Source organism: Salarias fasciatus, chromosome 9 (assembly GCF_902148845.1).
Source record: "Salarias fasciatus chromosome 9, fSalaFa1.1, whole genome shotgun sequence".
In the NCBI taxonomy this organism is placed as follows: domain Eukaryota; kingdom Metazoa; phylum Chordata; class Actinopteri; order Blenniiformes; family Blenniidae; genus Salarias; species Salarias fasciatus.
In genome coordinates, this window is record NC_043753.1 from 8,093,886 (window position 1) to 8,121,526 (window position 27,641).

Below are 27,641 nucleotides of genomic sequence, written 5' to 3' on the forward strand. Positions count from 1 at the left end.
CCCATGTGACATGAATTAACCAATGAATGATGGCAGAGGAGCTGCCTGATCTGAAGGCATCAGAAGAGCTATTGAAGGCTAGAAGACCATCTCCGAAGGTACAGTACGTAGTGTTTTTAAGAATGTTGTCAAGCAAGGCAGTACCAAGAACCTTCCTTTATTTTTATGGGAGAAGAGAATATTCGATGAAGTCTTCAAAGGTTGGTATGAATGATGGAAAAAAACAAAAAACAAAAACACATCACATCAAACCTGGAACAGTCTGGGGTCGCAGGTTCAACAATAGTACTGATGACACATCAAACCAAACAGGACTTTATGGGCGAAAGCCATCAAAGAAACCGTCGCTGAGGAAAACACATAAGAAGGAATGACTCATCTTTCTCAAAGAGTATCTGGACAAATCCCAATCTGAGTAAATGTTTTGTGGAGAGACAAAGCAAAAATAGAGGTTTCTGGCGATGCACACCAACAGTTGATCTCATTGTTAAAAGTAGGGATTGATTCAGTTCATTTGTATTAGATATCATTTGTCAGTATAAAGAAGTCACTTTCTCATTTAAAATGAACTCACTGGCTGCCAAAATACAAATTGAAAAGTTTCAATAAGAAAAAAAAGTTGCACATTTACCCACCAGTGGTGAATTATTTCAGTAAGATTATGTCTATATTTAAAAAAAAAAAAAAAGAATCATATTTTGGGGAGAATGTTTAACCCTGCTTTCACTACACTGCAGTTTCTCCTACAGGCTGAATTTTATCTGACTGGAGTCTCTGCAGGAGGACAAAACACTGCAGAGAATTTAATAGAAAAAGCTCAGATCTTAAAAAAAAAACAAACAAAAAACATTTGTGATTTATTTCTGCCACAAAGCAAAAAAAAAAAAAAAAAAAAAACGCTCCTATCAACACCCTGAAAAGTTTGTGGAGAAAAACTACTTTATTTGAAGCTGAATCGATCGCAGTAGTAATAGGAGCCAGGTGGGCCGATCGTCTCTCGGCGCTGACTGATTTCTCCTCCGCAGAATCAAGACCCTGAACGCCGGTGGCGGCGCTGCAGACGGACTCAGTGGAGACGCTGGGAGTAATTTGGCTCCTGTGATGAGGAAGTGATGTCTGTTCTTCTGTTCTGAAGTACTCACAACAACCACTTCGTTTTGTTGTCTGATAGAAATAACATTTATTTTAGGAGCTTGAAAGGTCTTCGGATGAAAGCAGTACTATTGATCCTGTTTGGAAAAAAAACAAAAAACAAACCTGAGGTCCATGATCACTTGGCCGGGCACCGGGTCGAAGGTGGGGAAAAGACCTGAAAAGGACCCGATGACCATTTTCAAGTGAAAACGGAAAACTTCATTTGCGTTTTTTTTGTCCAGTTCTCTGCACTCACAGCCACTGAAAATGCAACTAGGTAAAAAAAAAACAAAACTGATTTCTGAGGTGGACCTTGAGTGAAAACTCAACTTTTTGGAAACAGTCCCTGTGGAAATGAGTTGAAATGCAACTTATTCATGGTCGATAAAACTTTTGCTTTCACAACAGAATTGTAAACAGACTGGAACACCACTCCTTTTTGATTCCATCTGTGTCACGTTTACATGTTTATTTGGTTAATTTCGACTGAAACGAGTTCATATCAAATTCATTAAGTTTTACTTATCAGGGAAGACAGAGACGGACACACACTGCAGAATAAACGACACCAGAGTCCGAACGGTTCACATTTAATGCCCTGGGCTTTATTGTCTTATTTTAGTGAGAGTTCTGTCACATTTTTTTTTTTTTTTGTTTAATTTTTTAGTCTTTTCAGCCTCCAGGTGGGACAAGTAAACCTCAAAGATACATCCTGCCATTGGACTGGGCATTCAGATTCTGACAAAGACCAGAAGCACTACTAAGTAATGCTGCCTTTGTGCCTAACTCTTCACAGAAGAGAGAACATTAAATTCCCCAAAGGAAGGCACCCAATACTTGTGGTTTTTGGCCTTACAGCCGTCTGGAGATTCTTTTTTCAAAGAAAAGAAAAAAAAAAAAAAAGAACGTAAAGAAAAGGAGGGGTGAGACGGAGAGGAGAACCCGTCCGTCCGTCTCCTCGTGAGCATTATTTTTTTTTTTTCTCGTTATTAAAAACTGGAATGATGAAACACGTACAGCGATCGCCGCCCATCCGCCTCCCTTATCACCTATGCATGAACAAGTAACAAACCAACGGAAGAATGAAGTCTTTCGATGAACGGAAACAAAAAAGCTTACAATCGATTTACCACAAGAAAAAAAAAATACAAAAATACAAAAATGTTTGGATGAAAAAAAAAAAAAAAAGGGGGGCGTCGCTTGCATGAAAATGGACGTCCCGTTTAAGAAAAAACAAATACAAAAGCAGCATTGGTATTTATCAAAACCATACACGGAAAAAAAAAAGAAAAAAAAAAACGGAGAAAAAAACGAATAGTGCTTTAAATCAGAAGCAGCGAAGGCTTCTGGGAAGAGACTTCATCCCTGTTTTGTTACTTGTGTTGGGGGGATAATGTAAATGGAAGCTCCCTCTTCCTGCATGAACGTCACTGATTTCCACATGATCCACACAAAAAGAAGCACAGGGACTGGGAAAATTAAAAAAATTAAAAATTAAAATTAAAACAAAGAACAAAAGAAAAAGAAGGGAGGGCTGGGAACCTGCTTGTGTTCACATATACAAAATACCCAGGAGTCCGTAGCTACCTAACATTTACTACAGCACAGGAACCAACAAAGGTACAGTGTACAAATAATAAAAAAAAAATAAACAAAAACAAAACAAAAAAAGAAATGAAAAACCAAACAGAAGAAAAAAAAAACTGTAAACACAGCACAATAAATAGATAAAACCAGCAGGCTCCGCACCATGCACATGATGTGATAAAATCTTCTCTATACAACTCCCACCTCTCTCACACTCGCCACAACTTACTTGGCTTACTATGTTTTTTTTTTTCCGTTAACTTTGACTCCCAAGTGCAAAACATCACAAATGGACAGTTCTGTATTCAAGTAATATATACAAGAAGGGGGGGGAATTACAAATATGTAAGTTACTGTACAGATACTAATTTTTGCCATATTCATAATTTACAGGTGTCGATACTTTATCCTTTTTCTTTTCTTTTCTTTTTTTTTTCCTTTTTAACTTTTAACAGTAACAAAAAGAGATGGGGGGGGAAAAATATGTTTGTTTTTCTTAAAAAGTATGAGAGATGAAGATCGCTCCCGTCCGAGTCCCGCCGTCCCTTCTGCATTCCCGATGCTACGATGCACAGCACCTAGAGAGAGGCCCGGTCCCGTCCCGTCCCGTCCCGGCGCCGCTACTACGTCACCTCCATGGCCACTGTGTTCTCTGCTATACTGTTGAGGGCCGGCTTGTCCTCGTCGTGGTTTTCCCTGAGGGGGCGGGACAACAGGGCAGATCAATACAGCGCAATAAAGGTCATTTCCTGGAGAGGAGGCTCGTCTCTCCCGTCGGCCGTCCTCACCTGGCGCTCATGTCCATGGACGCCGCTCCCGAGACTTTGGGCATCTGCAGGTTGGTGGTGGCGGACAGCTTTAAGGCAGAGGGTGGCACGGTGCCGAGGGTGCGGGGGATGTGGCGCCCGGCCAGGCTGGCGGCCGACGGCATGCTCAGACAGATGTTGTTCCCGATGAGGACCTGAGTGGTGGCGGGCGCCGCGTTGGCCGCGCCGCATCCCAGCAGCCCCAGGGCCGCCGCCGCGGGCACGGCGGGCGGCGGGGCGGCCGGGTTGGGGGAGGGCTGGAGGAACGCCGGGCCGGTCTGGTTGGTCTGGTGGAGGGCGGCGGCCGTGGCGCTGGAGAGGTGCAGGCCTTTGAGGACGCCTGAAACACGCAGAGCGGGCCGTCAGTCAGTCAGCCACCTGCGCCGCCTCATGCAATCCGCTCGCGAAGAGCTGCAACCGCGGCGCCGGCGGAGACGCTGATGCAACGGCCGAGTAACTGTTGTTGTTTTGGTCCCGTTCCTTCATTTACAGGCCCGAAATTTTAACCTATTTATATCGTGCTGTGACAAGCTGCTCGGCTGCTGAAGCAGAATAAAAACTGGTTTTTAACACAAAGCATGCTGGGTGATGTGGTTTTGTCATCAACAGAGAATCACATCGGTGTTTAAATCCCACTGGAAGGAGAGAGATGGGAGCGAGAGGGGCTCACCTGCGCCTGTCAGGACGCCGTTGACGCCGCTGGCCAGCACCAGCTCGTCTTTGGACTTGAAGGCCAGCAGCTGGTCCGTGGTGACGAGGGCCGAGGCGGCGAACTGAGCGCTGGCCTGGTCCAGCGTCTTGGACACGAGTGTCTGCAGCAACCAGAGAGCGACAAAGAACAGCAGGAAGTCATTCTCTTGGTGGGAGGAGCTTCATTTTGAAGTGAGCTTTTAACTGTTGCCTGGTATTTATGGCTGTGAGGAGAAATCTAACATAACTATATGTAGTGACGGACTGGCAGCTGTTGGTATTCACTGAAATCCCTCATATCTGTGAAATGATTAATGCGGTTTATCTGTTATTTCAAGTTAACACCGAGCTGTGATGCTGTTGTTTCAACAGTGACTATTTCACTGAACTCCTGCTTCTTTAATCCTAAACTAAGATGAAATTAAGGAAAATTGTCCTTTTTGCCGAAAACAAATAAAACTACCACCTGTAATCAAGTACTAATTCACATCATCTTGCACAAGCTGCTAGCGCAACGATTCTTCCTAAAGCCCCGAGTGTGTGCAGGGCTGTGTGTACTGACCTGTGTGTTGGTCGTTGCTGGAGTGTTGTTGGCTTGTTGTTGTTGTTGTTGTTGTAGTTGTTGTTGTTGTTGTGGCTGCTGCTGCTGCGGTTGTTGTTGTTGTTGCTGTTGTTGCTGCTGCTGCTGGCTCTGCTCCAGCTGCTGCTTCTGCATGAGGGCCAGCTGCTCCTGGTGCTGCTGGTACTGCTCGGCTGTGAACACTGTGGGGACCAAACGCAGCGAGTCACACGCAGGACTCTACACCCACTGGCACGTTTTAAGTCTTTCCACTCAGGAATCTGCTGCGACACTCGATAGACTTTTGGCAGCACACGCTGTTCTGATCTTCAGTTCCCGCTGCTGCCCACCCCCACCATGACCCCGGTCTGAACACAGTGCTGGGAGATGACTGAAGGATTCACAGATGGAACCTCGGCAGGCATCACACCGATGCTGCGTGAAACAATGGGCCTGCCAAGTTTGTGACAAACAGGGATTAAAGAGTGAACAACCTGGTCTGGAGACTAGTGAGACACCAACAACTTGATCCTGAACATTAAAACAAAAACCAAAACAGAAATCATAGCGTCATTCAGGAAGAACCGGCCCCGACACACCCCTCCCACCATCAGAAACTCGGTGGTGGCGACAGTCTGGAGTACCAGCTTCCTGAGGGACTCTATAAACTGCTTCAATACTGGAACCCTTGGAAAGAGTCCGGATGTCCAGGACAATACAAAGAACCACTGGCATGGGCCAAAATCATGCGCAACAGGCCCCTCCCCCCCACTGCCGACACGGACTGCTCTCACTGCTGGATTCTACAACCGTTTCTTCCCACATGACATAAGACTCTTGACCCACACAGGCCTGCTCCACAACACCATACTGCCATGAAATATCACCCTGGAAGTGGATGCGATAGACTTTTCTAAACTGATGTGATTTTGAAAACGTTGCTACTTAAATGCAAAACTTCACACAGTGTTTTCACTGGAAACGCGTCAGCAGAACTCTCAAGACTTATGACGTGTAAAGCACTCGAGTCTGATCATGAGTCCAGAGTTTTCTGGTGTTTTGGGTTTTCCTCCAACAGTGTGGGGTCAATTGGCGCCTCTTAAATTGCCCTTGGGGGTAAATGTTGAGGGGTTGTTTGCCCTGGAAAGCCATCCAGGGTGTAACCTGCGTTCAGCCGTTGCTCGCTGTGATCGGCTGCCGGCTTCCAGCCACTGAGCAGGTGTTCAGGACAATGAATGGAGGGATGACTGAGAAGATAAAATTACAAAGAGCTTTAAATGGGTCAATATCTACAACATGTGGAACTGGTTCCTGGGATTAAACAGCTTCTCTATTGTCTTGTAATTTATGGAGATAATGAACCTGTGTGCACACAGAGTATCAAAGTGATGCCTCAAGGGAGCTCCAGACAATCAGTCTAGTCAAAAGGTGTGTTTGGCGTAGGTGTGTGCTGCTGCTGGAAGGTCCAGTTTGGAGGCTTATCAAACGTACGATCACACAACGGTTTGAATCCCTGAGGCCCGACTGAGCAGCCGGAACTACACACACACACACACACACACACAACGGTGCGAGCGACAAGTGCAGGGCTGTGTAACGGAAAGTTGTCCTGCGAATAAAACAACAGCCAGCTGGCACATTCTCCTCCGTCTTTCAGCCTTAACGCCAACTTTTTCCAGCCGTCGGAACTGTGTGTGATTAATAAAGTAATTAACACACCGCACAAAGCACACACCTGTGGGCACCGTCAGGAACTGAGAGAACTACAAACAATGCAATTAGTTGTTAAACAGGAAATTAATCAATTATGATTTTAATCCCTGCGAAAAGCTTCCAGTCATGTTTTTAAAGTCACAATTATAATTTCAGCCTCCTATAATCCTGAAAGACAATAGACTGACACGATAAGCCATTTAGCACCATGAAATAAACATTCCCTGTTTTGATCTTCGCTTGATGTTTTAATACTTTCACTCTTTCATCTCTTAATCTGTGATGACTAAAAGAAATTCTCTACCTTTATTCCTGTGGAACAGAGTTGAAGTCTAATGACTCACCCTGAACGGGCAACAGAAAAGCTTATCCGTCTTTGAGCGTCTTGACAGCGACTTTGAATATGTGCGAGTGTGTGAGACGAGCTTAGAAGCCATCAATCAAATCTGGAACACTTCCGTCTCGACTTAGAAGTGGCGATTTTTACAGAAGACACGTAAATATATTCATTTTTACAGAAGACATGTAAACATTGATTATAGTGAAGCTGTAGCTAAATTCTGCAAAGCAAATCGATTAATTTATACCTAGAGTGTCAAAGTCATTTTAGTTCAGGGGTCACTAACAGCCCTGATTCATCCTGAGTGGACCAGACTGGTAAACAGTGCCATAATAACCACTGAATTTAAACTTTAAAGCTTTTTTGTCGTTGTGGCGCCCAGTTCACTTGATGACTGTCTTTATTGTCACAAAACCAATTACTATGGAAAATGATAAGAGTTTAATAAAGAAACAGGATCTAAAGTGTGTGTCTGCTTCTCTTCAGCCTCCACACAGTGAAGTGTCCTCCTCCCAAAACACCGCTGCATTCTGCATGTTTTTACAAACTCTCCCTGACAGCACGGCTTTGACGCTAGTATGATAACAGCAAGGTAGATTTCATAAGAGTATCAGAGAGATTTCAAGCTCTGGTCTCAATGTTGTGTCTGGTACTCCTAATAAATCAATGTTTTCTCAGGAATGTTTTCCATTTCCTCGGTGGTTTAGTGGCCCGGACTAAAGCCTCTGTTAGGTTTTGGCCCGTGGGCTTCATGTTTGGCAACCCTACTATAGGCAAACAGCAGCTCGGGTTGTTTGGCTAATTTGAGGAATTAGTAGAAAAAAAAAGATCAAAACCAACGGGAACTGGAAAAAAAAAAAAAAAGAAAAGAAAAGCAAGAGGCCATAAAATCTGCACGGCTCAGAATTAAGCTGAGAGTAACGACAAAAATGGAACTGCGTCACCTCAGCCTCTCCGCTTTCACAACAAGCAGCATCCAACCTTCCCACACCGACACCAACCTGAGCTCAGTCCTCAAACGAGTCTTTGACGCATCGACACATGAAAATTTCCACCTTGAAATCATGAGAGCCCTCTATTGTAAACAAGTGAAGATGATGATCTCCATCGTGGCGACAGACAAACAAAGTAAACAAGGATCAGGCCGCCTATCTGTAAATCTCAAGCAGGAAACCCCCCCGGTCAACGGCTGCAGGTGAAATAATTGAAAATGAACAAAGTTAGTTGCTCCTGCGTTCATACAGCTGCCAATGAGATGCTGAAGGCCGCTGATGGGCTGGTCGTTATGATTAAACACCTTCTTGCAGACGGTCGACACCATCTGATAAAATACCTGCGACCAAAACCGACACAGAGCGACGGAGGGATTTTTCTCTGTTCCTCCTCATCTTACCCAACGAGTTTGCCAAGATCTGACTTCAGACAAGTTTAGAGACGTGGATAAGACATTCCCCTCTCTACTGCAGACTCGCTCAGGCAAGCATCAATAATCCATATCATTTAATTTTTAATTGAAGCAATTCAGCCAAATGGATATACGCGCTATAAGTTAGTGTCATTTACAATCATGAGCTCAGAGCATCAGAGATGCGACTCCCCGCTAAATATTCACACGCACAGAATCGATTAAAAAAAAACTGCCTGACACCAATTTATGCATGAAGAAATTTTCAATTATATCGCACCACAAAGATCTTTTCTTTAATTCATCTTTCTGTATGGAGAGATGAGCTCCAATCTGATAGGAATAATCTGCAAGTCTCAAAGCCAAAAAAACAAAATCCTGCAAACTGTACAATCAACAACAGCTTCTTGATTTAATTCAAACTACAAAGGGAAACGACCAAAACGCGCAGAGTGAGCGAAACTTCAAAGCACATCAAACAGGTGAGAGGAAGATGAAGTCTGACATCTGAAGCAGACTGAAACTAATTGATGGATGCACCGAGTGAGCAGCTCAATCCTGAGGAGCATAATGCACAGGCAATCTTGAACAAATTAAATGAAACAACCCGGTCCTGTTCAGTTAAGTGAAAAGGCATCGCTCTTTAGTTTTCGTGCTGGAAAGGTTCTGCATCGGCACAGCAACATTTTGAAAGTGTTTTTAGTTTACACATAAATGAGATATGCTGACAGGAGTCAGCTGCACCAGGTCACCGGTTGACCCTGATGTTTGTTCTTGTAATGAAACTACACACACACGCGGCGCAGTCAACAACATGCTATAAACATTACCAATGAGAATTCACATGGACAGATGGCAACGTTGGATTGCGAATACAGGTAACTCAACTACAAAACTACCCAGTCCCAGGAGAACAGGGACTCCCAGTCACGACAGTCTGGAAGCAGAAGAGCTTTTTCCTGCAGCCATGGTGTGTACGGGCAGCAGCGTTTCAGAAACGGTGTATTTCCTAATGATTACATGGAAGCAGCATTTTTGAAAAATCCCGCTATGTTTCCAAAAAAGCTGTTTTTTCGGTGGCTCCAAGCACCATTGTCATGGAAGCTGACACCCAGAATGCAACAAAAGTTGACCGTTTTCAGCTGTATGAGCATTTTAGCAAGAGGTAAACATTACTGAATCATCTCCTTGAACAAACCGTCGATGCTGCAGACAGCGAAGACAGCAGCCAGCAGGGTGACGGAGGAAACAGCCGACTTACCATTGATGGGAGTGTTTGCTGCACCGGTGCGACTCAGAGAGCTGGCTCCTCCAGACAGGGTCCGGGTTAGTCCTGACAGGGTCCGGCTGTAATCCCTAACTCCTCTGCGAGACAATCTCTTCCACCCAAGGGGTTATGGGATAGCGTCCGTGGTCGGAAATGCCTCCAGCGGCAAGATTAATGTTCAAAAGGATCTGGCTGAGGTCCATGGAGTCGACGACGACGACAGGGCGATGAGGATGGCAGGGTGGCGGGGGGAGCTGGTCGGGTCCGAGGTATTGGTTTCTGAGGTACTGGGCGTTGGAGTTGCGGAGCGGAGAGCTTGGAAGTGGCGAGGCGAGAGGCCAGGGTTCTGGATCGCAGTCCAGACTCTGGCAAATGCTGTTCAGGTCTGTGTGCGCTCGGTCCAACAAGATCCTGTAAAACAACGAGAAGACCAAGAGTCACTTCAACAGTCTGAGAGAAGAATAACTAATGTCTGTGTTCACTTTGCATTGTATTAAATGGGAGAAATTACACATTTGTTATAACACTTCCATCCAAAACAACCAAAATATTTGTGAATTTCACACGGGTTATGATCCCTACAAGTTTTAACAAACGACTCATGCTCAATGCAGTCTAACACCGTCCAGCACCATCAGCCTCTACAGGATATTTAATCCAGAGCTGCAGCCCTGACACAGTCGAACACCTGCACCGGGGAAGCGGCTGGCTCGCTCCTCCACTCAGCCGCTTCATCGCCGCAGGAAATAAGTTTGACGATTTGTCACCGGGCCACGGCGGCAGGTGAATCCTAAATGGGACCGTCGTGTTCATCATCTCTACCAGCCAGCGGGATATTTATGATCGGACGCGGCTGCCAAACGGCCGCTGGTCACCTGCCAAAGTGTTGGTATGGTAAACAAACCCAGCAGCTACAGGCCAGCGCTTGGCCGAGTGTGTCGGGTTCAGTATTGATACTGGCGGGGTTCCACGCACACATTTCATCTTCCTGCATTTCTTCTCAACTCGGGACGTTTTGGCACATCATGAATCATGAGTGCGGTTGATGCAAACTGCTGCCATGACAATATGGTGATCATATAACGAAATGCATCGCCCATGATCAAAAAAAAGAAGAAAAAAAAAAAAAAAACTGGAAACAACCCACTTTCACTTTACCGCCGTTCACGCGACTGATTTCAATCAGAGCTGCGCTCGCTCACCTGCCCCCTCTGCCCACGCGCCGCCGCGCCAAACCGATGCAGCGTCGCGGAACGTTCAGCGAGGTCAGACAGAAGCGGAAACGCGGCTCGCCGAGCCCGCCCTCCGCCTGGCTCACCCAGGGCCAGCTGCCGCTCTTGTCGGGACGAGACTGAGGAGAGATGAACAAAAAAAAACGTTAGATATTTAAACTGAGGAGGAAGAGGAAACAGCGGCGAGGGAGAAAGGGAGAGTTGGTTATTGCATTGTTGTGTCCAGCGGAGTGAGGAGGAGACCGTCGGGCAGCGCGGCCAGCCTGCTGTTAGCGCTATAAATAGAAAGCTGGGAGTCACAGGAGGGCACTCACAGCGTAGTACTGACAGCCGGCCTTCCTTCGAAACGCATAGCAGCCATCTGGGTCATTCTCCTCTTCTGCCTCCGAGGAACCTGAATGGATCTGGACGGAACAAAAGACTAAATCAAAATTGAGCTCAAAACGCAAAACTGCATGTTGCATTTTGGGGGTCCGTTTATATGACAACGGTACTGAAAACACAACTTTCTGAAAACGCTCCGACTGTCTCCATGGAAACAGGGTATAATGCACCTTTTCTGAAACGCTGCTGGTGAGCATGGGAATCCCGTCTGTCGTAAAAATTCCACAAATGTGCAAGGACTGACTTGGCAGTAATACAGCCGAGAGTTACATTAATAGCAATCCAACCTGGTCATTAGTCAATATGAATGTCTGTATAAAATGTTTATGGCACAAAAAAAAATGCATTTCCCCATAAAACGTTGCGTCAAAGTTGCCTGATCCCAGGCACTAAGCCTAAAAATGACAAAATTTCCAGGGACAAGACAAGACTAACATCCACAATCTGATGGAAATGGTAAAACACTTGTCACACAAACAGAATGAACAAATACTGCAGGTGTATTTTTCGCCTATCTATTAATATTTATCCATTAGTATGTAATGGCTAAATCTTAACGGATTTACAATGTGCTTGAGGTCGATCCCAGCTTAATGTTTTAGTATAACACAAGACGTGAATCATGTCGATCGGGACCAGAAGCGGTACCTGTGAGAAGGGTTCGTCGTCTGAGCTGGGGAAATCGTACTGGTTGAGGTCCTTGGGATTGAAGACGGAGGGTCCTGAATGCTGCGGCGCCACCAGCGGCGGGATCTTGGGCTTCTTCTCGTATTTCCTTTTGGTTCGCACGGCTTCCGTCTTCTCGGGCTTCGAGGAGGGGAGCAGAGAGACGAAAACATGTTTACAACCACCGTCTGCGAAACGCGAGACAATGCCCGCCTGTGGTAACTGAGAGTGTGGAGGAAACCAGAGTGGGTAAAATAGCCATTGATATGCAGATGGCGGCACGTGCCAGATGGCTGAACTGCCTTCTCTCTCCCCCCCCCCCCCCTCCCCCCTCCTCAATCCGCCTCGTGCCACCTTTTACCCCGACTTCCCCGGTGGGACGACCCCTCCCTGTCTGAACAGACTCTGCCAGGATTAGACTCCATTGAGTGAGACTCGAGGGGGTGAGGACGGGAGAGACAAAGCAAACAGTGAAGGACCGCCGAGTCAAATCAATGGAAGAAATTAGGGTTAGAGTAATGGGTGGTGGGGGGGTGGGGAGGGCTGAGCTAAAGCAAAAACGATCAACAAAAGGTGGAAAGTCAACCAGCTGGTGGAGGGGCAGAGGGAGGCGATGAGGGGGGGTGAATGGATGTCTCCCCGCAGGGCGACAGGAGAGCTGTTGGACACTGGCGCTAATAGAGTTATAATGGGAGGAGGTGACGGCGAGTTCAGCCCCGTGCTGCGGAATGAAGTGCTGCGTTACCACGACATACAAATGGAGGTTTATACAGCCAATGCAACTTTTTCTAGCTCGTCCCACGAGCGCATCCATCTTTAACCGATTAGAAGAATTCTTTTCAGATATTAAAAACGTCCAAGGTCTGCAGTCATTCTGTTCAACGCCCACACGCCAAGGGAAACGGCTCGGCGCCGTCGTCATGCGGCGCTTACTTTCTTGTAGTCCTTCATGTCCAAGTGGTCCTGGTGTCTGTACTGGTTGCTGCTGGACAGGGGGATGATGGGGATGGTGTAGACGGGCTTCACCAGAGCGCGCTGCGCCAGAGCTTCTGCCATCACTTCGCTGCCAAAGTCCGGCATTGCATTCCTGATGGACGCAGAGGGAAACGATTTATGGGTATGTGCTCAAAAAAAAAAAGAAAAGTGAAGAACTACATTCCAACTGCTGAGTGAAAAACTGCTTGTTCCAACAGTTTGGACTCACTTCCTCCTGTAGGGGATTTTTTTGTTTTAAATATCAGAATGGAGGTTGCACGAAAAAGAGACTGAACCCAAACACCAAGTTAGTCACAATTCATTTGCAACTTCACGAATGACTGTTGTCAACAATCAGAACAAGCCCTAATGGCTGTTTCAAGCCAATGCGTTTCTGAGACCATTTTTAGTGTCTTTATAGTCTTTGCTGATATTAATCGGATTTTTTGAGAAAACAAACCAAGATATGATGCAGCAAATTATGCATTGAAGTCATAAACAGCTTGGAACAGTTAGAACGTGTCACTATAATTCCGATGTTATTCTAAACAAGTGGCGGCTGACAAACCCCCTCAGAGTCCACCTGGCTCACGCTCGCTCCCCCGTGAAACCGTGGAGTGTTTGGTGGGAGCTATCAGAGCGCCGCGGCTGTGATGTGCAGGCGGAAAGCCGGCCGGGATAACAAGAGGAAATTGAAATGTCACTACAAATCAAAAGCACTTCAAGAAGAAGTGTCCAATTTAAGCTCACACTGACAGCTACTTTCAGAGGAAATTCATTCTGCTCGGGGTGTCATGTTAAGATGGATCGCAAAGGCTCCTCTGAGGGAGGAGGAGGAGGAGGGGAAAGAGCTGGGAAAACAACAAAAACTAAAAAAAAAAAAAAAATTCTATACACAAATCCAGTTGACTATACTGCCGCAGAGATCGGGCACCGAGAAGTCAATGAGCTCGTTTGCTCCTGACGCCACTGAATAAACAGGCTGAGCCGATAATGTAAGCAGAACAGTGTGTGTGACTGTGGCCCCAATTAACAGGAGCAGTGGAGCCTGACCTGAGCCGAGGAGTTAAACACATACTTCCTCTGTCGTGCGGACAGGTGTTTTCTGCATTCATGAGTAAACAAATGCGGATCCAACATGAGGATTTACCGCACGGAGGCAGGACTTGACCCTGGAAGACGCTCAGAGATCCAACCTCAAACAGCCTTTACAAGTGTTTTCATTCAGGGGCTGCAAATAGTCCCACTTTCTTCTTGAGAGGACCGGATTGGTAAAATATGCCATCATAATCTTTAAATTTTACGTTTTCATCAAGTATGATGCCCAGTTACACACACATTACCTCTTCTCCACAATTTCCAGTGTGAGGTGCAGCAGCTCCCTCTTGCTCTTCTCCCTTTTTTTGACCATCTCCAAGATGGTGACGGCCCGGCTCAGGTCTCGGCGGAGCTTCAGCATCTTCTCGTACGACGCTTCATCGTTCTTTCGGTTCTGGAAGTGAAACGGCGACGACTCAGACAAGGATCTCACGTAAAACGTCAGTCTTCTAGCAGTAACAAGTTCGCATAATAGAAACTCTCTGGATGATCCATTTTTGATTTAACTCCCGAGCCCAAAATGAACGGCATCTCACCTTCCTGGTCTGCATCTTCTCCGTCCGTCGGCGGAAGGCCACGTAGGGGTCGCTGGTGCTCGAGCCGTCCCTCTTCTCCTGCTTGACGTTGGGGATGAGGCAGCCGCCCTTGCAGACTTTCCTCTTGCGGCTCCAGTAGTCGAACACCTCCTTGATCAGCTCGTCGTCCTCCTTCAGCAGCAGCTTGGCTTCCTGCAGACTGACGAGCTGCGGGGAACCAGCGAGGCCACGTCAGTGTAAAACCCGTGTGAACGTCGGACTAGTCCAATGGAACAGATGTAAAAATGGGGTTCACGTGGTGCATGTCTCAACCAAACAACCATCTTCTCTGCCTTCAGGCACATCACAGAAAGTCATAAAAGGGAAGTGACAAAAATGTCTCAAACGGCCACTGATACTGAGGAAACCCAGGAGTGCGGTGATCACCCACTCCTTAAATGATTGTTGTAAGCGAAACAGTCGTTCACTCTTCTGGTCTAACGTAAAAACACTTCCCCAACTCAGGTAAAATGCCCGGCGCTTGCAGGTCGGCTGTGACGAATACCTGCTGTCCGCTGCCTTTCTCCAGCCGGTCGATCATCTCCTCGAACTGCAGAGCCGTGATTTCCATCTTCTTCTTCAGCTTATTCACAAACGTCTCGTCTTCTGAATCTAGGTCGTAGTCTGGCTGCTCCGTATCCAAACTGAAAGCTGTGGGATTAAAAAAAAAAGAGACAGACTCAGGCTACAGTGTTTCAAGCAGAAACAGGGTTATGTGACACACTGAGGCACTCGTAGAGACGCGCATTAATTTGATAAATCGACTGAGAAACTGTCAATATAATCTAATCTATCATGAAAAGCAATCAGAGTAAGTTAAGCCATTTTTTTAACAGTATTCAAAACTCGGGAAATACGATTAGACCTCACTTGATGGCAAAAAAAAAAATCTATTAGTTGGTTAAAACTATAACTATTAGGGATGCATGGATACCGATCCTGCATGAAGCATTCATACTTATAAAAGCTCCCCGACACAACCGCGAGTATTTTTATGACAAACCGTCAGCAACATGAGAGGAGGAGTGACGTCTGCAGATCGGAGAATATTTATTAATCATGAGGAATGAATAAAGCAAGACAGACGGTCAATTATGTTCAGCTAAAATATCAAAATAAGGTGAAAGATAGTTCATACGTATGTGTTATCCTGATGTCGCTCATTACTTTAACTGCTCAGTGGATTCAGGAGGATTTTTCTCTGAACTGTGCTCCATGATGAAGAGTTTCTGGTCTCACACGCCAGCAGTGCTACATGCTAAACACGATTAAAGTATGACTGATACACTCATTAACAGCAAGCTGGAGTGTGCGGCTTCACACGGGGAGCCTGGTTCCTCGGTCTGCAGTGCACATATGGCAGTAAGTAGACGGTGCGTTGCGGCGCGCCATGGCGAAACAACAGCCTTAAAGCATCCCGTTCAACAGCCACAGACCAGAAAGGGGGCTATTCATGTTGGGACGGAATTCAAATTACACTTAATGAAAATTATTAGGAACTGGTATCTGCAAGCAGCTAAAGGTTATTACTTGTCCTTTAAAAAAGTGATATCAGCGCATCCCTGATATTGGCTTTATCGAAGACTGCAGACTTAACAGCAAACTAGCTCCTTTTAGTAGAACTTTTAATCAAGAAAACCAAAATAAAGAATGTAAACTGTGTTGAAATCCCTCCACTGAAGCAAAACAGTGGGTATTGACACCATTTACCCAGAGACATTGTAATCCCGCTTCCATTTAACTCTGAGTGTAAAGGATTCGAGAAGTTTCTGGAATATATTGAGCCTGAAATGAGGCTTAATGCGACGAGTCAACCAGTCAATAACAGAGCCCTCAGGGCACTGCAGCTAAACTTGGCTCAAAGAGAGAGCCGCAGTGTGATCAAAACCAAGCTCTGCACACATGCAAACTCCTGTGCCTCCACTAATTCAACAAAACAGCTCTTCGGGACAAACGCCAGCCTCCCGAGCTGTGAGCGTAACCATCCGCTGGCTCATAAACATAGCTCGTGGCGGTGGAGTTTTCGTGCGCTCTACCAGTCTGGGCAGAATTTCCAGCTGCCGCCTGGAGCTCCTCCAGAAAAATAACATTAATCTGCTCAAACTCTTGCAATCCATCAGTGTGGGTGAATGTTTTTCTGCACACAGTCACTATCAGAGCGTCGCCATAATCAAGGCATAAACCTGTCAAAACCCGAGGCGTTCGCTGAAGTATGCAGCGTTCCCTCCCGGCGCCCGGCACTTCGACTGGGAGATAACTTGAGAAACAGGTGGAATCATGCAGCAGGAGCCCTACAGTTCAAACTGGACTCCCAAACATGCCACAACGCAATACATCAAGCCTCACAGTTCTGAAAAATATGATATAACGGCTGATAGCGGAGAGGTCTGCAACATGCTGCTCTTCAGCCTCCCCACACATAAACACCAATTTGGTAAAATCTGTTACACAAGAGAGGATATTTCAAAAGGCCTCATCTTACAACTCGAGATGAGAACTGACAGTAAAATGAAAGAATGTTAACATTTTACGATGCTATGTGGCTCCTTTCACTGCAGGTGATTCATGTCACTTCAGCTTTCAGTGAGATAAGCAGCATTAAATCTGACTGGCTTAACTTCATGTTTATTATATACAGAACAATTAGCAAAAGTTGAGATCCAGTATGTTTTTATAGGAATCATGCAACATTGATATATAACAATCTTTTCCTGAACTGCTGCTGTGCACACATCACAAAAACAACAGAAGCAGAATACTTATGAAGACTTTCTAGATATTTCAAATTACCAGCCAACAATCATCAGGAGAGGAGAAAAGCTGTTACCCTACAAAACCTTTATAAACCCTGCTTGATGTGACACTTAACATCTGAGTCATATCTGTTCATGGGCAACGTGGTTCAAACCCTGAAAGGCTGCTTATTCTCCCCCGCTTAGACAAAAAAAAAAAAAAAGCATATCATGCCAGCGCCGGAGCCAGAGGACAAACAATATCAAACAAGTACTTTCATTTAGTGGGCAGTTCCAAAAGTACAACACTGTAAGATTTTAGTTTATGTACAATAAAACCGCAGAAGAACGTCTAAAATGTCATCTGAAACACGAGTTTGTTATGTGCTGCTGGTAAACTTTCTAAAATCCAAGTTGCCAAGGTTCCTTCATTCAGTCTTACGATACAAGTCCGCACCACAAGATGGTCACTTCGGAGTGGTTGACCCAAACAGTGCCACCCAACGTGCACCCGTTTCAAATCCTCCCCATTAAATCTCCAAACTGAGTCACACAAATCTCTCAATCAGCAGGATAAAAAGTCTCTGCAACCACCCGGCGCATCCAAATGGCAGAAACACCACAGCGTACTCACGAACCGCTAACACCGCTAAGAGGATAATCCATCTGCGAGGTGAACGGCTACTCACGCTGTATGTGAATAAGCTGCTTTGGCATTTTGAACTCCCCGGGGTAGAGGGACTCGTAGTGCGTGATGTTGCACTCTGCCTCGGGGACCGGGATGACCATGTTGTCCCGCTTCTCGCCGTAGACCTGCTGTGCCGAGATGGCCCGCTGGAGATGGTGCTCCTGGAAGAGGACAGAAGAAGAAGAGGGGATGGTTTGGTTTAGCAGACTGAAATCGCTTCAGTTCGTCACTTCTCATAGAACAAATGAACCGTCGCCATTCGCAATTCATGAGGAGTGAAGGCCCGGAATTCATATTTATATCAGGAACATGAAGTTGCTCTTCACCTTCATTTTATTTCTGTTATTAGTGAAAGAGGTCCTAAGATCAGGGGTGTCAAACTTAAGGTCTGTGGTCCAAAACTGTCCCACATGAAACTCCAAACCAGCCAAGATAGTAAAAAAGAAAACATACGCATTGTTCTCCAAACAAACATCTTAAGAGTAGCAGACACAACACAGAACTCAGACTGGTATGAATGCTAGCTATCAAACTAGCTACAAAGCCATGCCGTCAGGGTGAGTTTGTAAAAACATGCATAACAAAACACAATAAGATCACTTTTTTTTGGGACATTTTACTGTACTTTGCACCAGAGAATACAAATAAATTGGCTTTATGTGAAAGTTATAATCATTGGAGTAGTTGTTTAATGTTGTGTTTTTCTGCATCACACTCAAGCATGAAATCGGGCTCTATGTGGCCCATAAACTGAAATGTGTTTGACACCCCTGTCCTAGATGGACCACGTGCGTCAATAAACTCGGGCTGCAATTGTAAGAAAGATGGGAAAAAGGATTCAGGCAGTGAAAAATATTTGAATGACTTTGCCTAAAGGCACTGAACACAAACATTGCCTCATTCAGTTCAGGTTAACAGCTCAAAAATGTAGACAATCACTCAAAGCAATAAACTTGACAATCCTAAAATAGCCCCTGTATGAGTTTCAGCCAATCACAGCATGGCGATGTCTTAGATTAGAAGACGTTACACCAGTATGTGCAAGCATGTACTCATTCGTCCATGTAGGAGGTATCTCAGAGTGACATTGTGAGAGACATTTGAGCCCCCCATCCAAGATTTGTGAATCGGACTTGATCTTACAATCCTTAAGTGTCAGCACACTTCTTGCCAGAGAAGTAACAGACTGAGGCCAAACCCTGACACATCGATTCACACTGGAGAAAAAGGTCTTTGAAAACATGACCAAGGTGTGCTGAGCCCGAGCAGACAAACAGGTTGACTCATTTTACATCTCAAAAGTGCAAATTTAGCAATAAAATTATCTGGAATTGCACTGGGTTGTTTACACAGCTGATGCGTTATTATGTACATATTCAGCCATTATAAAATCAAATATCTGTGCAAAGCTCGTTGCTATCCTATTAAAATTGGACAGAGGCTGACTGTAGGCACAATACACTGCGGAAGTTATGTGCATAAAATAGCTTTAAAATTCATAAACCCCAGACTGTTTGGTGACCCGTTAAAAATGAATGCACAACACGGTAGCCGGTATCAAAACAAAGTTTTTACAATCATTCCTTGGGTTTTAAGTGCATTTCCTCTCAGTTGTCAATGCACGTTAAAGCACTGCAAAGCCGGGTCGCCTATACATTATACATCGTATACCAACACTGAGGTGTGAGTCACCGCGTCGAGCCTGACGTGGGAGGACTTTTTAAAGAGGTGGGCTTCATGGTCACTGCAGATGTACATCGAGGCATGAGGTTTGCGCTGGAGACGTCATCATGAGCCATGCACAGTGAGCCTACTATCACCGGCAAGCGTGACTCACTCCTCCTCGATACGACTGTTAAGTGGCACAAAGCCAGTTATGGAACAATTCAAGGCAGAAGTCTTCATGTTGCGATGGGACCGAGTGTGTCATACCTGGAGCGTTAGTCATGAAGTTTGACTTTTGGGCCGCAGCATGTAATCTGTGGTGCTGCATCCTACACAAATATGCCAGGATTCTTTCCGCAAACTTGGGTAAAGTTATCTAAAACAAACATATTACTGATAAGGCCTTTGCAAACTGAAAGGCCGGAGTCAAAGCAAACACTCCTTTTAAGTATTGAAGCACTGCAACTCTGCAGCACGTTGGTTTTTTTTTTTTCTTTCCTTCCCTGGACCAGATGGCTGATCCAGCCAAACCGACTTCAAGTTCATCTTGCTCTCACAAGTATTTTAACAGAGCTCCGACTCATTTTACACAACACTTTTTTTTTTCCGTTTCTTGGCAGAGATTTTAAAAAATAAAAATATGGGTCAGTGCTAAATGGTGGCTGGCAAACAGAAGCAGCAACAATAGCTAATTTTCCATTAACCCGAGAACCATTCCAATTGTGTGGGAGTTTGCAGTGATTAAGAGAGTTGGGACTGATTAAGGGCCTCAAGCACAATCCCGAGGCTGGAGGAGCTCTGCGTGGAGTAATGGGAGACCCCTATCAGAGCTGCGAGCTGGCATGAAAGGACACAGCGTGCAGCCAGAGCTGAACCATCTGCCCCTGGTAAAGCTCACCAAGTCCGGCCTCACATACTTTCTCCATGGCCAACAAAGAAAGACGAAAATAAAAAACCCAAAAAACCGCTCTTTGTGTCAAAGGATTCAGGAGATATCTGAAGCACGACCTGCTTGTTGATGACTCGCAAATGAGTGTGGGATGTAAACACGCAACGCACCACAAACAAAATTGCCATCTATTCACAGCTTGCTCACGATTTATCATGATCCTGAGCTGGCACGCTGCTCGGAATTTGGATGTTTTTCGCAGACAAATCACAGGTTTCGGGACAAAAAAACAAAGCGCCGGTTTTGGCTCAGACAGTTGCGGTGTGTGTGTGTGTGTGTGTGTGTGTGTGTGTGTGTGTGTGTGTGTGTGTGTGTGTGTGTGTGCGTGCGCAGACTGTCCGGCCACACTCGTTAAAAACCTCACACTGCCATGTTTGCAGCTGGCGATCACACACTTCTCCACAATAAACCGAAGCTTCATGTCATCATTCATTTAACAGCCTCCTGCGTGGCCACTATGAAACCGTCGCGACATTGCAGCGCTTCAGAAAATGCAGATGCTTTGCATACACAGTCACTACTACATCACTGAATTTATTCCAAATTCAATCAATTTGTGGGATGAGCAGCATGAAGAACAGGTAAGGATCTCTTCTGATTGCTACCGAGGCCCATGGGCCCACAAGAAGCTCCAATCTGGTCTGTTAACCATCAATTGCAAATATTTCAAAGAAATCAGTGATAACTTTTTTCCCCAAACAATTTTTTTGAAGCATAGTGGACACTACACTACTGAAACCCGAGCTGAGTGAGCCGCGAAAGGTGGCTAACTCACATTCGTCTCAAAGGTAGACGTGAGTGGACACATATGTTCACCTCAGAATGGATTTAGTTTTACATTAGTCGTAAAAACTATTGTTAAATCAATAACACTTTTTCCTTGCATCACATTTTCTGACAATGATTAAAGAATCTGTATATTTTATATGGACACAAAACTCAGCTCTACTACTCATCCCACAAATGCATTTCCCTTACGAATGATGGGCACCATTAAAAGGGTGAATTAACAAGCTTTGCCGCAGTCTGAGCTTCACTGCCAAAAGGTATTGTTACACAAACATCTTTACTTTTTTTTCCCCCAAAACAGCTTATCGTTGTGTAATAAAAATGTCCAAACCAAAGCTGGCGTGTAAGTAACCTTTTCTAAGCACCATTACATCACAGGCGCTCCTCTTCCTGAGGTTTTATGGCTGGTAGTCTGACGCTCTGTTGACAAACACTAAAACAGACCACTGCTCCATTCAGCAGCTGTCTGCTGACGTGACCTAAAGTAAACTCTGCAAACCACTGCTCCACAAACACACTGCGCGATCTGTGCTCTGGTGTGACTTGTCAAACACATCTCAAGAAGGCGCCCTGTTGTGAACCCTGCTGGCTGACACGGTCGCGAACCGGGAGGCATGCGTATAGAGGAGAGCGCACGAGGAGCCAATTAAAGCCGAGCCCGGGCCGGACCTGTCGAGGACATCGCCTCGCCAGGTTGCGGCAGGCCGCCCCGAGCCGCCCGTGACCTAAAGATATCCTGATTTGTTCACAGCTGTGATCCCCGTCAGTGAGTTCACGGCTTGGGATTTCCTCTTCTGGGGGAACTGGGCCAGTGAGGATGCGGAAAAAAAAAGTGTATTGCAATCCAGGTTATTGGAGGACCTTCTGTGAATCTTATAGATGTCAGATCGTTTGGGATTTTTTTTTTTTTTTTTTTTTAAGTTTAATAAACTCTGAGCTTTATTCTCTTGTTGACTAACATTTTGGATTTGTGCCAGGATTTCTGAGTTTTCACAGTTGTGATTCCACCGACGGTATGAAACTTACTGGCCTGAGAGAGCGACACTTCCAGGGTGGGATTGTTACTTCCTGGGGGATCGGGTGAAACCGCTGAACTGTTATGACTTTAATCAAAGTGTGACTGACACCCCTGATCGGGCGAGAATCCTGACAGTGACCTGGATCATCTTGGAGAGAACAAAAGACTGCAGAGTGGATAGTTATATCACAGGTCATCTCTGGCTGCAACTAAAACACTGCTGTCCTCAAACGAATCCTTCTACTTCACTTTTAAGTGCTTTCCTGAGTAATGTCCTGAGGAGTTTGTCCCTGTGGTACAGAGTGTAAATATTGGTCAGAACTGATTAAGGCTCTTAGTTGGAAAGTCTTTAAACTCTTGTGCAAGTAATATCACCTGGAATATGGACATAAACACTGCTTTGGACCATGACGAAGTCCAATTGACAACTTCCTTCAAAAGAAACTGATGCAACTTCACCGAAAATGACAAACAAATTGAAAACCATACATAATAAATGAAAAAATCAGAAGTTCAGGAAACTGAGAAGGGGGAAACGCAATAGGTAGGGAAAAGCAATCAAATGATATCAATTGAAAAGATAATTAAAAAAAAAAATGCAATCAGCAGCCTGGAATGATTATATTAACTGATCACAAGATTTTTGTGAGAAAAATCAATGCTTGGCAATTCAATCATTTTTCTGTGAAAACACTATGTCGACACTTCAAGTGGCCAGGGCATTGTATCCAAATATGTCCGAACTTTGACGGCTGAATCGCAATCTAAAGAAAAAAACAACACACAGCTGAATTGGTTGATTTTACCAGATGTCAACTTAAAATTACTAAAGGTTTCTCACATGTGGCTAAAATGAATTTACTCAGATAAAATTTACTAGACATGAGAAGTGTTGTGTATCGTTCAGTAAGGAAGTCCACGTTTTACTTCCATGATTCTCAGAAACTAAACGAAACTGATGGCAGGACATAGAAAATACCAGCATCAAGATGTAAAAGTCGGACAGTATCTATTGTTGAAATCCATCGAGTGGAAGCATTTGTATTTGGAAGCACTGCTACATTTTGTCAGTCCTGCTATGGTCAGGCATTAATTTACCTGAACCATGAGTTCACTTTACAGCCGGAATCACAATTGCAGAGAGTCTTATGAAACTGGCATTCATCAGCTGTACTACAAGTACTCTTGACACTCAGCCCAGCAAAAACAGAAATATTGAACCTCCAATTCTGTGCTTCTTCCTACGCAAAATGTTCTGGGACTGTGAGAGACGTCACAGAGGCAGCGCTGTACACTCTGTCATGGCCACAGATACAGAATGTGGCGGAGACAATTGAAAATCTATTTTTCACAGCACCACGCGTTCACTCCATTAAATGTTCCCAAGAAGAAGGGAAAGAAAAAAAAAAAAAAAAGATGACTCCAATAAAGGTTGCCACGGAAACTGAAGTGTGGCCTCCAGCAGGTGTTTTCAGCTCGCGCCGACCGGAGGAAGGCGAGGAAGTCTGGAGGACTGCGATCTGTTAGGCAAAATCCCCAGAGTGTGCTGCGAAACCAACGAGGAGTCGAAAAAAAGAGGCGCTACTTCTCCCAACATCCAATAGAACACACACGGTGAGGAGGTAACTGATGTTCCACAACATCTGGAACTCCACAGGACAATCAAGATGGATAGCAAAATAGTAAACCTTTCAAAGAAAACAAATTCCATAGAAGTAGCAGACGACACTGAGACCCGAGTGAGATATCAGCGATGGTGCCATGAGAAGTAGCTACCTAGTTCCTGGCAAACTGGCCTCAAGCCTCAAAGAATTCACATTTCTAACAGCTTCAGGATGTTTTTGGACATTTCACTGTGATTTGCCCCGATCTTAATAAAATCAAATTCACGTTGCGACTGCAATAACTTTAACAGTAACAGTTTGGGTTTGCAAAAATATAGACATTTTCACTGCATAACACCACAACAAGAAAAACCTTTAAAGTTTAAATACAAAGGTTATTATGGCACTATTTTACCAGCCCTGGAGACTCAGGATGAAACTGTGCACTCTGCAGCCCCCAAGCTAAAATGTCTTTGACATTACTGCTTTATATAATTAGCAACAAGTTATGCATCACACTGGGAACAACTCGGGATTCGGTGTATTACTCAACAACTTCATAAACAAACTAGTTGGAAGATAAAACAACAGCCATCCCACCGGGATTCAACAAAAAGATAAAACAAGGTTGCCAGACTCGGTCATCCCAACAGATCAACGTTCTGAGAGAACAATTAATGACTCTTTTTCAAGGAGTCACACAACTTCAAACCAATGGTTTAAATGGAAATACAGTTGACTAAAACTGTGTTTAAACTACCTGTGCACGTCTGCTCAGGTAATTACTTCCCCTGTAATTATGAGACTGTACAGAAGCGAGAGGAACAGACTACTTTGCGGTCGCTCGTGAATTTTGCAGATCACACGTGTTATGCCGAAAACAAACTGTACACAGACTGACATCTGCATGGTAGAGACGCCTGCAGATTTAACCACACTTACAAACCCAATCCTACAACATAGACAAGCTACAAACATGCTGGACAAGGAGCACAAGTAATACAAAAAAGTAGCAATGGACCGCACTGTGAGAGGTAACCTGTTGGTGAGAGGTAACCTGTTGATTCATATATTTTTATATATCCACTCTGAAAACTAAAACTCCTTATCAAACAACAGTCCTGGTTCTGTAGGCTTCTTCCATCGATATTCACAAATTGTGCCTACTCATTTGTAAAACCAGCCGGCGTGTGGTCATTTAGCCGGCGCAGCGCAGCAACACCCATTGTTGCTGGACAGGATGTGGGTCAGGGAGCTAAGCCATGCGCAGCCTTGTAGTAAAACTGTCCTCTTTATCTCTTCTGTCACACTGTTATGTAATGCCGCTGTGAGTGTGTGTGTGTGTGTGTGTGTGTGTGTGTGTGTGTGTGTGTGTACAGTAGGTGGGGGAGGGCCGGCGGGGGGGCAGGATTTTCTGCTGACTCCGTGCCCCGTCTGTGCTTTCCTTGTGTTTGTGTCTGCTGAGGCATCGCAGCCGCGCGAAAAGTGACAGAGGAGAATGTCTGCAGGGCAGAGCAGACGAGGTTGTAAATACCAGCCAATAAAGACCACGGATTGGGTGACGATGGCAAACATAAAATTCAGGACATCTACATACAACTCAAGAAAAACAATAAGGAGGCTTTGCCTAAAAGGTTTTTCAGAATTATGTCATCAGTAAGTCAATTAATGAATTGTAAAAATTTAAAAATATTCAATCGCATAGCTTTCAAAGCTAAAATAAAGCAATCTTATCTGGGTGGTACAATGCAACATGTGAAATATGCATTACAAATGAGTGACTTCAACTTATTAAATAAGCATGAAACTGGTGTTTTAGCTTAAGTGTTTCAAACCATTATCTCTTACATATCAAAAGTAGCAAAGTTTGATTGACCTGATCTGCACCACTTCAAAATAATTAAAACAGAAAAATGCAAAGATGTAAATAAAGATGCGCATCAAGTTCGATTTCACAGTAGCTTGTGATTGATATGATGCACTGTCTACAAATACCTTGTTTAATTTGCTCACAACCACACACTGCATTACTTAGGTCTGGTAAAATGTGCACATATAATGCACATTCCTAAGCTAACACTTAAAATTAATGATTACATATTTTACAAAGATGGCAAAGACTTAAAGACCAATAAATCTACATTCAAGGAGGTTATTCAGAAGTGTGATGAGCATGAGTGAAGTGAATAGATAGCATGGAATCAAAAATATTCAGTCACATGGCTTTAACTCTAAAATTTGCATTGAAAATGAGTGAAGTTGAATGACTGAAGTTTTATCACCCAAAAACTCAAACAAACCATGATTACTTAACACTAAATTTATCTGAACTGCACCAATTCAAAATATCAGAACATTTGAAAAAAATAAATAAATGAAAGACTGAAAAGAAAATCTGAATAAAAGTTTCAAGTCCAGTTAAAACCAGTGACCGGTATGATGCAGCACCTCCAGATACCACGCTTATTTTCCTCACAACTGTTTAGAAGCCGCACGCTTCCACATTACTACTCCCGTCTGGTAGAATCCCTCAAACCTATAATCCAGAAATAAACATTTTCACGTTCACTATGGCCAAACCGAAGAATGAATGAACCTATCATGTTCATACCGTGCACGCACTCACGCACACAGCGCGTCATTCTGCACGTGCATGTCTACAGACATAGAAAAAAAAATCCGAGACATTTATTCCCTGGCACGGCCCACATGGCAGCGTTTGCCGCTGTCAACACGCCACACCGAGCTGTCAAACTCGGGGAGAGCTGAGCGCGCGCCAACCGGCGCCCCCTGGCGTCTTTTGGCGGGGAAGCACGCGGCCGTCCGAGGCCTATCCCCGCTTCGCCTTCACCGACAAGAAAAGTCAACAAAATGGTGGAGCCGAGGCGAGTCACGTGACTTCTTTGTGCGCTCCGCTCCGCTTTGGGCGCCGACGAACGCTCACAACACGGCAAACGAATAAAATCCCGCACCGCCGCGAGCTCCCGAACGCTCCCGCGGCGGATCGGCCGGTCAAAAACTCGCCGTCCGTCGAGATCCGTCGTGTGCGCGAGAGGAGCAGACATGGCGGCCATTTTAACACAAGCTTGCGCAGGTAGCATTAGCGGCGACACGAAAACACGGCCGAGGCGAGCCGCCGCCGGCCGGCGGGCGGCTAGAAACATACCGATTCCTCCTCCTTCTCCATCCCAGTCGGCATCTGCGGCACTGCCCGGTTGATCGAGGCATACTCGTGCAGGTCGGGCAGATCCTCGCAGCGGAAGACGGGCAGGGGCTTACTAGCATCCAGCGCCCGCGCCCGAAACGACAATTTACTCATCTTTTTTTTTTTTATACTAAAAGATGCAGCATAAATCTACTCGATCTGCTAGGAATAACAGCAGGTCTGCCTCGAGTTCTCATGGATGAATCTGTGGCGGTCGGTTGAGCGCGGGGCTTTAGGGGTCCGTAGCAGCGCGCGCAGAGCCGGGCAGGCCCGGGTCTCGGTCGCTCTCTGTCGGTCTCGCTGGCTCCTGGGCTCCGCTGGTCCTCCCCGGTTCAATACGCCATGGCCAACATGGCGGACATTACAAACTCATGCAGCTCACCGCTCGCTCCGAGCGGCCCAGCCCCCTCGATCACACCAACAGCCATTCCCACGCAGCTCCGCGCGCGTGCGCGCTCGCGGAACCCTGAGGGGCGCGAGGGGAGGAGGAGGGGGGTATAAAAAAAAGAAAGAGAGAGAGGAAAGAAACCGAGGTGGGGGCAAGATGATGCTGATGGAGG

At 45.3% G+C, this 27,641-nt stretch overlaps 1 protein-coding gene across 1 annotated transcript; it reads right to left on the reverse strand.

The window, feature by feature from the left end:
• Positions 1-1,772: 1,772 nt before the first annotated feature.
• Positions 1,773-27,511, reverse strand: LOC115394186 (enhancer of polycomb homolog 1-like). Its single transcript, XM_030099403.1, is given in 18 exon segments — positions 1,773-3,417; positions 3,510-3,867; positions 4,198-4,339; positions 4,780-4,979; positions 9,496-9,609; positions 9,612-9,674; positions 9,677-9,707; positions 9,710-9,790; positions 9,792-9,912; positions 10,704-10,852; positions 11,048-11,137; positions 11,766-11,924; positions 12,717-12,870; positions 14,102-14,250; positions 14,393-14,599; positions 14,937-15,082; positions 17,853-18,012; positions 27,043-27,511. Coding segments are annotated over 18 exon segments (2,550 nt in total). The 5' UTR covers positions 27,196-27,511; the 3' UTR covers positions 1,773-3,344.
• Between the last annotated feature and the right edge of the window lie 130 nt (positions 27,512-27,641).